This window comes from Mercenaria mercenaria, chromosome 1 (assembly GCF_021730395.1).
Source record: "Mercenaria mercenaria strain notata chromosome 1, MADL_Memer_1, whole genome shotgun sequence".
NCBI classification, from domain to species: domain Eukaryota; kingdom Metazoa; phylum Mollusca; class Bivalvia; order Venerida; family Veneridae; genus Mercenaria; species Mercenaria mercenaria.
The window spans coordinates 8552791-8565547 of record NC_069361.1 but is presented as its reverse complement, the minus strand read 5'-3'; the positions used below and the strand labels follow the sequence as shown (position 1 = coordinate 8565547).

At 33.4% G+C, this 12757-nt stretch overlaps 2 protein-coding genes across 2 annotated transcripts in view; both read right to left on the bottom strand.

Annotated features, from left to right (window-relative positions):
- Nucleotides 1-12757, bottom strand: part of LOC123545048 (uncharacterized) — a 550315-nt gene that overhangs the window by 237973 nt on the left and 299585 nt on the right. The gene's annotated exons all lie outside the window — the stretch shown is intronic.
- Nucleotides 4830-10971, bottom strand: LOC123545039 (neo-calmodulin-like). The gene is made up of 6 exons (XM_045331279.2): nt 10850-10971; nt 10490-10517; nt 9457-9600; nt 8211-8305; nt 7809-7956; nt 4830-5577 (listed from the first exon to the last, which is right to left on the bottom strand). The coding sequence occupies exons 1-6, from the start codon at nt 10850-10852 to the stop codon at nt 5549-5551; spliced, it is 447 nt and encodes a 148-aa protein (XP_045187214.1). The 5' UTR covers nt 10853-10971; the 3' UTR covers nt 4830-5548.

The following is a 12757-nucleotide window of genomic DNA, read 5'->3' as shown; positions in this document are numbered from 1 at the left end:
GGAATGGAATTCCATAAATGTGTGGCTTTGTATGAGAATGTTTGTTTCAAGTAGTTTGTTCGGGGCTTTAACAAAGAAAGATCTTTACGAGTCGAGGAACGAAGATTATATCTATCGTTATGAGCAAAAGATAATAATTCAGACATATATTTTGGTACAAGGTTACGGTCACATTTAAAAACCAATACAGCCATGTGGTAATTGCATCTGTTTTCAAAAGTGAGCAGATTCAGATTTTTAAACACGCTACCTGCGATACGATTTTTTGTAATTACACGAATTGCCCTCTTTTGTATATTATATATTTTATCAGTATCTGATTTACGGGCAAGCCCCCATACAGTGCTGCAATAGTCCATGGTTGATATAATATATGCATTATAATATAACATCTTCATTTCATCGGTCAAAAGTACGAAATTCTTTTTAAAAGTGCAACCTTTGAGTTAAGTTTATTCACAACATTTCAAACTTGTGCATGCCACGTTATATTATTATCTATACAGATTCCAAGAATATTTTGACTTGTTACATTTTCAATTATCGTTCCATTGATAAACAGTTCAAGATTCCTTGCTTGTTTCGTTTTATAATTTGTACTTAGAAGCATACATTTTGTTTTTTCCGGATGTAATGACATATTATTAATTTTGCACCATGTGTTAATGAGGCTGAGATTACTTTGGAGCTCTTGCTCTATAACTGAAATGTCAGTGTCGGATTTATGCACAGAGGAATCGTCAGCATACATGACAATATTAATAGTGTCTGAAATAAGTGTCATATCATTTATATATAATATAAATAGTAAGGGACCTAAAATCGAGCCTTGTGGAACTCCAGATTTTACAAACAGTTTTTTAGAATATAAATTTCTAATTTTAACTAGCTGAATTCTTTTCGACAGATATGATTCAAATAATTTCAGTGAGTTATCTGTAAAGTGATAAAGCTTTAGTTTATGCAGTAATATTTCATGGTCGACAAGATCGAATGCTTTTCGAAGATCGAGAAATACGGACCCTACATATTTACCACTGTCAACATCTTTCAACCAAGTATCAATTAAAAGTGTTAAAGCAGTGTGGCATGAATGTGTAGGACGAAAACCTGATTGTTTTGTGTGTAATATATTTGTCTTAATACAATTGCAACTGTGAAGCAATATGCCTTTCAAATATCTTTGATATGGTAGGTAAAATTGAGATAGGTCTATAATTACCTGGATTCTGCTTATTCCCTTCTTTAAAAATTGGAATAACGTAAGCATCTTTTAATTTATCGGGAAAAACACCACTGTGTATGCTTTCATTTATTATAGATGTGATGGCTGGAGTTATGAAATCTCCTCAGTCATGTAGAATCTTTGGGCTTATTCCGTCTATCGCAGTAGCTTTTTTAAGGTCAATTTTAGATATGATATTTTTTACTTCCAAACGAGTAATGAAATCAATCTCAAATTTGTGAAATGATAATTTTTCATCTAGTTTTAAATTTGAAAAATTGTCACTGACAAATTTTGTTTTTTCAGTTATATTTGAAATATTTATAAAATGTTCGTTTAGGGCATTTATTATATCAAGTTCTCCGTCAACTACTTCATTGTTTTCTGTTACAAGTGTATTTGGAATAATTATTCCCTGATTAGATTTATCCGTATTGGATATATCTTTTAGACTTTTCCATAGGAAACTTGGGCTTTTGTTGTTTTTTACTGCATTATTGTAAAATGTTTTCTTACTTTTCCGTTTTAAATATGACACTCTATTTCTGGTTTTCTTGTAATTGTCGAGGTCTTTACTTTTGTAAAAATAATCTCTTAGATAGATTGCCTCTTTTATTTCATCTGTGAACCAGTCAGGTTGAGTTTCTTTCTTAATTCTTTCCTTAATCGGTGCATGCTTAAGAAGTATGTTATTCAATATGTGATACAGTAACTCTAAGACATCATTTGGGTCTGTTATTGTATCAATTGTTTCAAGCGGTGAGCTTGCCAAATCTTTTTGAAATAAATATATGTCAAATTTATTGAAACATCTATAAATTATTGTATCATGTCTATTCTTTTTCAAAAGATTACTTTTAGTTGATCTCGTAAACGACACTGGGTAGTGATCGCTGATTGCATACTCGGGCACTATTATATCAGTAATCAAATCTTTCCTTGTGGTATAGATGTGATCAATGATTGACGAACTATTTTTACCAATCCTTGTCGGAGTATTAATGAGCTGAGTCAGTCCAAATTTAGAAATAAATGATTCCCAACCTTTGTTACTGAATTTATTTATTTTATTATTAGGACTATATTTAATGTTAAAATCTCCGAGTGCATGAATTTCATAATTATTATGATCTGCTTTACTGAACTGGCGCTCAAACAAATCTGTCCATGTCTGAGTAGAGTTAGGAGGTCTGTATGCAAAGTTTAGCAAAAATGGTTTGTTTCTGCATAAATTTACTTGTATCCAAATGGATTCCATATTTTCCGTCTCTAAATCATAGCGTCGTATATATGGGATTTTATTCGATATTTAAACTAGTACACCACCGCCTTTTTTCAACAAACGATCTTTTCGCTCAAAGACGTAGCCATTAATATGTAAATTGCAATCATCGATTTTATCTGATAAGAATGTTTCGCAAAGTCCTAATATATCAATTGGACATTGTTTTAATAAATATTGCCTAAGTTCGTCCAGTTTATCAAGGATATGTTGTATATTTAGATTTACTACATGTAATCCCTTACTTGTATAACAAAACGGCTTTTTATCATTTCTCCTATCATCATCCCTCGTATTTGCATAATTATTTTCATGAGAAGAAGTGATGGCAAACTGTCTACTAATATGTTGAATAGAGTTCAAATTATTGTTATGTTGACACAGGAGTGTTTGAATGATATCATTTAAACTCCCAGGAAATATGAATTTGAGATTATATAAATTTACAGTACTGTTTGAATCAGAACCCTTCGTTTCATCATTCTCAAGTATATCTTACCGACTGTGATATCGGTTCATGTAAATATAAGACTGTGAATAAATACATTTAGATGCAGACGAGAGTAAATCAAACATTCTTGTAAATAACTGTAATAATTGTGACCATTGAAATAATATTAAGTGGTTATACATCCTCCGATAATAATTTATATCAATTCTTTTCAAAATTACGCATATATCTTTACCCTGTGGAATATCAGAAGTACGTTTACAACTTACATTATTACAACATGAGCACAGCTGAGCTAAATGTTCGTAAATGTTTTCATCTTTGACGCAGTAAGAGTGTTTGTCGTCTTTGTCCTATTGATTCCGGTGCAACATAGGTGTCGAACAACTATTATCTCCCCATCCTGTTTTATATCGCATTTCAGGACTGTAATAGTCATAACGCGAGTTATTTTTGTTCCATGTGGTCCGTCCACAGTCACTAGTGTGATGGTTATTCATTTTGCAGTGTACACACCACAAAGGATTTCCTCGGGTATCTCGACGTTGATTCGTACTTCTTGGGGGACGCTGATATTGTCTGTACCACATACTCTGGTTCTGGTAATTATTTCGGTTGCTATGCATAGGCTGATTCCGTCGTGGGGTACGGGTCTGTTTTCTACGTAGCATTACGTCTGAGGAGTGTGGAGTGAGTCTTTTCTTTCTTTTGTTTCTACTTGGCAAGATGCAACTTTAGCCACAAGACTATATTTCTTTTTTGTTTATGATAGAGCTCGTCAGTCGTCGCCGAAAAAATGTCTCTACTATTTTTCTATGTCTGCAATGTTTGACTCCATCTCCTTAATCTTTTGCCTAAGTGTATCGACCTTTACAGTTATAACATTAACATTCTAATTGTCACACTTTTTACCAATACAGTCTAGTTTTTGTAGGATTAGAGTCATCGTCTGATCATTCAAAAAAATAATTGATATGAATGATGCTTATGTATACATAACAGTGATCTGTTCAAGTTCCTTTTATGTGTCTGTAAAGAAGATAATACTTTGGCTGGTTGCAGGCACTCATTAAGGAAGTGATTTGGTAGATAACTTATATAAGGGCACCATTCTTCTTTTGGACTGAGTTAACAGGAAGGTGGCAAAGATCACACCGTGCACAAATTTATGAAAGAAAATACAGTGTATGCAAAGAAATATGAAGAATAAACATTTGTTATTTGGATATATAACCTTAGGACGGCCAGCACATATTTATGCAATCTCGCCAGGCATATGTATGTTTTTGACAACACAGAAAATGACGTCACTCGACCTTCAGCTATTTCCGGAAATAAATAAAATGAAAGTAGAAATGCTAAACTTGAAAACGAAAGCCGCATTTTGATTCGTAGATAGTCAGGGGTCACGCGCAGGGGTCACCCCGTCTAAATGTATGCGCGTGGACTTCTTCTTTTTTTTTTTTTTGCTATTGGGAGCCAATTTTCATTACTTTATTACGAATTGAAATTACCTGGGCTTTAGTACAGCATGTCAGCTTTTAATCTATGAAAAAATATTTGAGCTCTGGATAAACAGAAATCCCACAGGGGTCCGTAACTGACCAAGGGTACATTGGTAATTTTGGAACTTCATCAAATCGCTCAAAATGTCATTTTTGATGTTGTCTGAGAGTGTCAGTATATGCCTCAGATGTAAAATATAACCGTATTTGAAAGCTGCAGACCTAGACATTTCAGAAATATTTTCAAAATAAGTTTCGTGTAATAAATGTTGTTTCTACGGAAGCGTGAAAGGGCCATTAATACGTTTTAGTACGTTAAAGCTGCGGAAAGGATATATATGTCGCATAATGATAAAAGACAAGATATATTGATGCAAATTTATTTATTAACACGTAAACTAGACGTAAGCGTTTATAAGCAAATGAAATGCACACGTAAATATGCATCAGCATGATATTTACAATGTGAAAAAATAGAGATGGTATACAATTGATAGCTTAATGGATTCACACATTGACAGAATGACTGTGTAGAATTTGAATACATTTTTTGTACTTGGTTAACTTACTAAATCTAAGAAATTGTAGCTGGCAATGGGACCATTAAAAAGCCAGTAGAGTTATCTCCACATGTGGTGTTGCTGAAGTAGAGGGTAAACAATGATATCAGCTGACCAACGTGAGTGAGGAACGAATGATTGCAAGTACGACCAAAAGAAATCCTTTCCGAGAATTGAATACAAACTACACAGCTACAAGGCTAAGTTTCTAATGTTGTCGAGATTAATTTCCATCAGATATAACTTTGTTTATATGATAAAACATTTCTAAAAAGTTTTAAATCTGAAAGTCGTGGGATTTCAGACATGCTTAATATATTCTATCAGTAGGTTATAGCCACACAATGTCAAACTGCTACATAATAGTGTTCATGTGGTTTCTACGCATCATTTTGTTCTGATTTTCTCCAAAGATAAGATTCCATGAACAGTTTACATGGCAATGAAGAAATAGAAACATTTGGATTTTAAAAGAATGAACATTTTACAGCGGGTATCTTCCTATATTTGGCATGTTTTCACCAATTACTTTTCAGCCAACATCTTTACAAATTCTGAAATATAAAAAGTGATATTAACAATCAATTTCTAGTTTGCTCAAAATGACAAACGATTGTAACAGATAACTCACATAGCACGTAGATCTGCGTAGCGTCTGCAAGTTATGCATTTAAGTAACTGACTGTTAGATTGTCTGTATAAAAAGTTAACAAGTGATATACGACTGAAAAGTTTTGAACTAGCAAATAAAGCAATTTATTTTGGAAAGTGTATGTTTGGATAATTAAGTTTACCAATTATAGAGTTTAAGATGGAGAGTAACGGTCAATGAAATTTCACAAAAGTCTTCGATGAGAACATATTTTATAACATTTAGAAATTATATCAACATGTACAGTTTTTGAAAGTTCTTTTAAAATATCTCAACATATCATACTTGAAAACTTCGAAACACAAAAAGCTACATATCACCCGATCACTAGAAGGAATAAAATTTCAAAGCCACCAAAAAGTTTTATTACATTTAATACACCATTCCATGCTAGCGGGAACAGTGTCACAGATTCTTAAAACGATTTTTTCAAATTTTTATCAACTGTTTGTATGGTGATGGGATATAACCATCTTTCACTGCATATAAAGAACATAAAATCAAATTTAGAAAATCAGACTACAGTCACATACTGTACTTAAATTTCAAATTATTTTCTTCAATCTCATGCTAAATAGGCTCAGATATTACAGTGGACTTATCCTCATATTCAATAACTTGAGATATTACAGTGGACTTACACCTTTATTCGACTTGTTGAGATTTTACACTCATATACGATTTTTTAAAGATATTTTAGTAGATACTTATTCTTGAATTCGACAAGTTGTGATGTTTCAGTGGACTTTCCCTCAAGTTCGATAAGTTTATATATTACAGTGGGTTTATCCCCATATTAAATAGGTTGACGTATTTACCCTCATATTCAATAAACTGAGATATTTCAGTGGGTACTTATTCTCAGATACGGTGAGATATTTACCCTCATATTCGATAAACTGAGATTCTCAGATACGATCAGATTAGATATTTACCCTCATATTCGATAAACTGAGATGGTTTAGTAGATATTTATTCTCTGATACGATCAGATGAGACATTTATCCTAATATACGATAAATACGGGTTATAGCTTGATCTGGGATGCTGTATTCGGCTCGAGTGGATTTTTGCCAGATCGCAAGTGCCGAGTGTGATCCGACCTTGCAAAATCCACGAAAGACGAATACAAAATCCCAGATCTAGCCACTGTTATAATGACCCTTTTATTATATACCTCTATCCTTTTGTTTGTTGTTTTGTTATTGAACGAAATCTTCAATGTTTATCGATAGTAAAATGGGACTAAGTGAAGTTTTTATGTGCGTTATTTATAGAACTATGTCAGATCATGCATATTAATGAAAGTAGTCCGGCAGCATACAATACGGAAGGTACAATACGGAATCTTAAAGGTACACTACGGATTTTTCTTCTGCCTGTTCATATTTAATTGTGAAATACAAGCCGATATTTTACAGAATTTATACAGGTATATAATAAACTGAGATATTCAGGGGATACTTATTCTCAGATACGATCAGTGGAGATAGTTACTTTCATATTCGATAAACTGAGATATTTTAGGGGATACTTATTCTCAGATACGATCAGTGGAGATATTTATCCTCATATACGATAAACTGAGATAGTTTAGCGGATACTTGTTGTCAGATTTGTTTGTTTGTTTTGGGTTTAACGCCGCTTTTCAACAGTATTTCAGTCATGTAACGGCGGGCAGTTAACCTAACCAGTGTTCCTGGATTCTGTACCAGTACAAACCTGTTATCCGCAAGTAGCTGCCAACTTCCCCACATGAATTATCAGAGGTGGAGGACGAATGATTTCAAACACAATGTCTTCTATCAAATCGTCACGGAGAACATACGCTCCGCCCGGGGATCGAACTCGCGACCCCGCGGACCGTACACCAACGCTCTCCCTACTTAAGCAGGCGGCCGACTTGTTCTCAGATACGATCAAAATTATGAGATATTTACCCTCTCATACGATAAACTGAGATATTTCGTATCTATTCCCAGATTCGATAAGCTGTGATATTTCAGTAGGTTTAACCTCTATTAGCCTGATTCAACAATCTCACATTCGTTAAGCTGAGATGGGTTTTTTGGACATATCCTCATATTCGAAAATTTGAGAAATCAAAAGTTTGTGATATTTCAGGGGACTTACCCTCATACTCAATATGTCCATCACCATCCAGGTCGGCATCTTCAATCATCTCATCCACCTCATCATCTGACATTTTATCACCTTTTGTTGTCATTATGTGTCGGAGGTCGGATGCCAGAATATAACCTAAATTCTCTGGGTCAAATACCTGAACATATAAACCATATTGTAGATATACTTGACAAAACAATATTAAGTGTATTTTAGTTGATCTTTATTTGCTGGTGATTTCAATTTGTTTACGAGAATCCGTTTTAAAAATCCGATTTTAAGAAAGTTGTTAAATGTACTTTACGAAAACACTTCATCTCATCAGCGTCTGAAATATAATTCGTCTTGAAATACATTTTTATTAACATTTAGGCTAGAGAAGATAATAAACATTTATTTACATTTTTATACCTTAAATGCTTCTCTTATATCATTTTCAGACGCCTCTTCTGTGAATTTCTTCGACATCAAGGTTACAAATTCCTCAAATTCAATAAGTCCATTGCCTGAAAAGGAAAGGGAAGATGTTTTAGACAACAAGTTATTATTTTCCACCGTCTTAAGAAGAAAGTGGGAAATATGCTTGATATTTAATATGTCGGTCTGTCTGTTTGTTCGTTGTTCAGCTGCCACCATAGAACAACTTCAAACAATATGTTCTATGTTGGCAGCTGAACAGACGAACAAGATAGTCTAAAAATCTTCAAACAAGATAACTGTACTGTCAAGCAATAAAAGCCTACCAGAATAAGTTTTTGTTGTTAGATTAAAATAGCCTGCATATTACACATAATTATATATTTTTTATAAACATTGCAACGCAACGAAAGTATACTCTCAAATTAGCCACCCTTTTAAAAAACTGGTTTCTTGAATACATTTTGTTTTCACTTTTAAAGTTAGGTCCATGTATATCAAAGATAAACCATTTTTTTAAAGATGGACAGAGAAACGAACAAACTGTAATAATATACACATATATTCAATGTAAGTATTTTATTTTATGAATTTCTTGTACTTTCAGTTTTTTGCTGGACGCATTAATTATGACAGACAGACAGACAGAGAGACGACGAACAGACATACCAATGATGTAAACATTCTTTATATTTCCATTCATTTATAAATATCTTTTCATAAAAATGTCTTATACTGTAATGTTATGGCTGAATCTACCTTTTGTGATCGCATGACGAAAAAAAAAAACAGACCGACAGACTGACAGACAAAGGGACAAAATGAAATCACGTATTCGCGTGTATATTCTTTAAATTGCCTTCAATTCATATATCGTGAAAAAATCTTTTGAAGTTTTAAGTTTTCAAAGGACATTAATTTTGTTATATTTTAACTACTTTTTACCATAGCAACCAGACTTTTTCAAATTACAAAATCTAGAAAGCGCACAATTTCCTTATTGTCATTCATCTTAACTCCAAGTTTCATTAAAATACCCAGAATGCATTTCAAATTCAAAATATCACAAGAACCAGATATTGGGGATGGAGTTCAGACAAGCGGACTGACGGACGGTAGGCAAACATTTGGCCGCCTATAGTAACTTATCATGAAAACCGGGGCATTATTTGTATGGCAGTCAGAACAGCACATTTGAAAATAATTATAGGGCGAAATAAAAAATCATTCGTGTCTTTACCATCAACATCGACTTCCTTTATAATATCTTGTAGGTCAGCTTCTGATGGGTTCTGACCCAGGGATCGCATCACCGTTCCCAGCTCTTGAGTGGAGATTGTCCCATCGCCATCTTTATCGAAAATGCGAAAGGCTTGTTGTAGCTCTGAAATGAAAAGTTGGAATGAAGCGAATTTTTAAATACTGAAGGGCACAAATATACGGAATCTTGTTCTGTTCTGTTTTGTTCCCACCATCGCCTTTCGTAAAATTATCAAAGCAGTAGGATGGTAGGATAGAAAAATAGCGATAATAGAATAGTAGGATGGCGACTGTAGGTACAGGATAGTAGGGTTTTGATAATAGGGTCATGAGGGTGGTATGTGGAATAACGTACCCAGGGCAGGGAATGCATGCTCAGCCCGCATAAAGGTCACAGCGTGGATATTAATAAAACGTACTTGAAAAAACGTTAATCTGATTAGGTCCAAACCTGAATCCTGGCTTGAATAAAAACCATAAAAGAATACCATGATGATGATGGTGATAATGATGATGATGATAATAATAATAATAATAATAATAATGATAATAATCATCGTCATCATCATCAACTTCTTTTTCTTCTTCTTCTGTACCTACACGTCAGTATATATCCCGGTCGTAAGAGCTCGAACCAAATCAACAACCTCAAGGTATGTTTAGGGAAATATTCTGATCGGGTTCGAACCTGCGTAGGAGTCAGTTTAAGCTATGTTATGCAAAAATTATTGTAAAATTGATTCTGTGCAGGTTAATTTTTTTGTATTGAGCAAAAAAGACAAGACGAGATGAGTCAACGGAATGATATGATGGTGTGGTAGAATTCCGGCTGAAGATAGTGTATGTGGATGTTGACTCGGGAAGTTGAGAAGATAACGAAAACAATATTGTTTTATCTCAAACGCTTAGAACGATATTTTTTCTCACTTGGATGAATTACGCTAGAGACGATTTCATTCTCGAATATCTTTGATACAAAATGGAACACTTTAAAGAAAGAAAACAAGTTCTACCTTCCAATTGTTGTGCATCTAAATCTTCCTGTAAATAAATAAAAACACAGTTATCGTCGGTGAATTTTGGTTTCAAATTTGTTTTGTTAATATAAGTAATCTAAAAAATAACAACAGGCATGTATAAGAAAATTATTATCCTACGGGTGTTCTTGCAGTTTAATCTTTCTGTGTAATACTAAAGAAAATCAAAACTGGATTTTTTACCTAATTCATACATTCATTTTAAACAGATATCAACAGCATTTTTTATTATAAAGAAATATACCGGAAAATTATTTCACCGGACACTTTAATTTACAAAATAACGATTATCTTTGAAATGCAATAAAACGAATTTTAATTAAAATGAAAGCTTACCATTTTGAGAACGCATCCAATTTCCGACAATTTAACACTTCATGTAAAACTAATTATCAAAAATATTTTATATATTGTTTTAATAAACAGGACTTTACATTAAACTGAGTAGGCGCGGATTCGTTTGGCAATGTCGGTAGTGTATAGATATTAATGCTTCTCCGAGATCGTACTTTCAACGCGTTTACCAATATAACGATAATTTACTTGGTCTGAACACGTTGTCCAGTGACAGCATACATGGCATCTATTGCATTCTGGTCCTAAATGACCTGTATTTTATATAAAGTTCAAGGTTAAATACAGAAACATTTAACCCGTGGACGTAATTTCACAGACTCGTAGACTATCGTGAAAAACAATCTTGGATGGAACTTTGGTATACTGTTGAAGCTCAAATAAGATACTCCCTACTCCATATTGCTACTGGACAGGTCCAAGAATGTAACGCAGTGTTTTAATATCATATAATGTATATGCATAGTTATTGTAATAGAAAAAAACGAACAATGAAATATGTTTAAACTAAGTCAGCGTTTGTGTTAAATTTAATAGATGTGTCATCTGGCATTTTCTTGTTATATATAGTAACAGTCTGTTACTGTAATCTGTTTCCGCCATTTCATCAAGAACCACGAGTTGTTTACTGACTATGTACACTTTACAATCAGAAACAAATTTACGCAGTTCGTTCATCTTAATTGGCAACGTAGGAATTGGCATTCTATAAAAGATCAAAATCGCACCAGCCAGATCGATTATTTGGCGCTAAAAGGTGAGAAATACATTAGAATATTTAACCTCCCCGGTGTTCCAATGTAATATGCTATTGAACTATTTTATTTGTTTTAGTTATGTGTTTACATTATTTTGTTTTAGGAAATGCTTAATGCAAACTATAATCTAAAGTAAAGCGCAATACTTAGATAAATGAAATATCAAGCCCAACATAAAAAACGGTTTGAAAAAACCGAACACTTTATTACTGGTAACAGTGAAGGAAACATTGCCTGAAATCCCTATAAAGATAGGTCTTACTGGCATCAGCATGTGCATGGCCCTTAGTGCCCCGGAAACTATATAACGATTTCCTCTTGTGTGTTTCTATGATTATCAGTGTGAGCTCATTTTAACGATCCTATGTCGGCTAAAGACTTCAAAATCATTATGAGTTTGACATACCCTAAGCACCAGACAGGGATATTCCTGAGAGGTGTCGTTACAGGTGTCATTTCCTTACTGCCTTGGTTAGTATTAACCAGTTTGTATCTGAGTTTGTCTTATCCTTACTCAATTGATCCGCATCATATTCAAGTTACAGTTTTAGTTGACGGAGTTGTATTAAGGTACCGACAGAACAGTCAGTGTAAAAACAATGACAGAAGAAAAATACTGAGATGACCCTGATAAACTCCGTACAGTATTCGGTACTTAGATTAATCTGTTGGAAATTTTAATTAGGGTAATCGGTCGGAAATTTTAAGCATTCATTATAACAGCAGATTGCTGTCTGATAATGGAACTCAAGGACGAATTTATTTTTTATAATATTAAATGACTAAATACAGTGTTAGAAGCGACGGAAATGAAGAAAAAATATTTAATTTTATTATATACCTATATAAATTCTATAAAGTTATCGATGGGTATTCCACGATTAAATATGAACAGGCAGAAGAAAAATCCGTATTGTACCTTTAAGATTCCGTATTGTACCTTCCGTATTGTATGCTGCCGGACTACTTTCATTAATATGCATGACTTGACACTGTTCCATAAATAGCGCACATAAAAACTTCACTTAGTTCCATTTTAATATCGATAAACATTGAAGATTTCGTTCAATAACAAAACAACAAACAAAAAGGTAGAGGTATATAAAAGGGTCATTATAACAGTATAGCTAGA

Coding starts and splice junctions, on each gene's coding strand:
- LOC123545039 (XM_045331279.2), bottom strand. Junction 8,306..9,456: donor AAAGGAAGTCGATGTTGATG/GTAAAGACACGA, acceptor TTTCCTTTTCAG/GCAATGGACTTATTGAATTT. Junction 7,957..8,210: donor ATATAAGAGAAGCATTTAAG/GTATAAAAATGT, acceptor TTATATGTTCAG/GTATTTGACCCAGAGAATTT.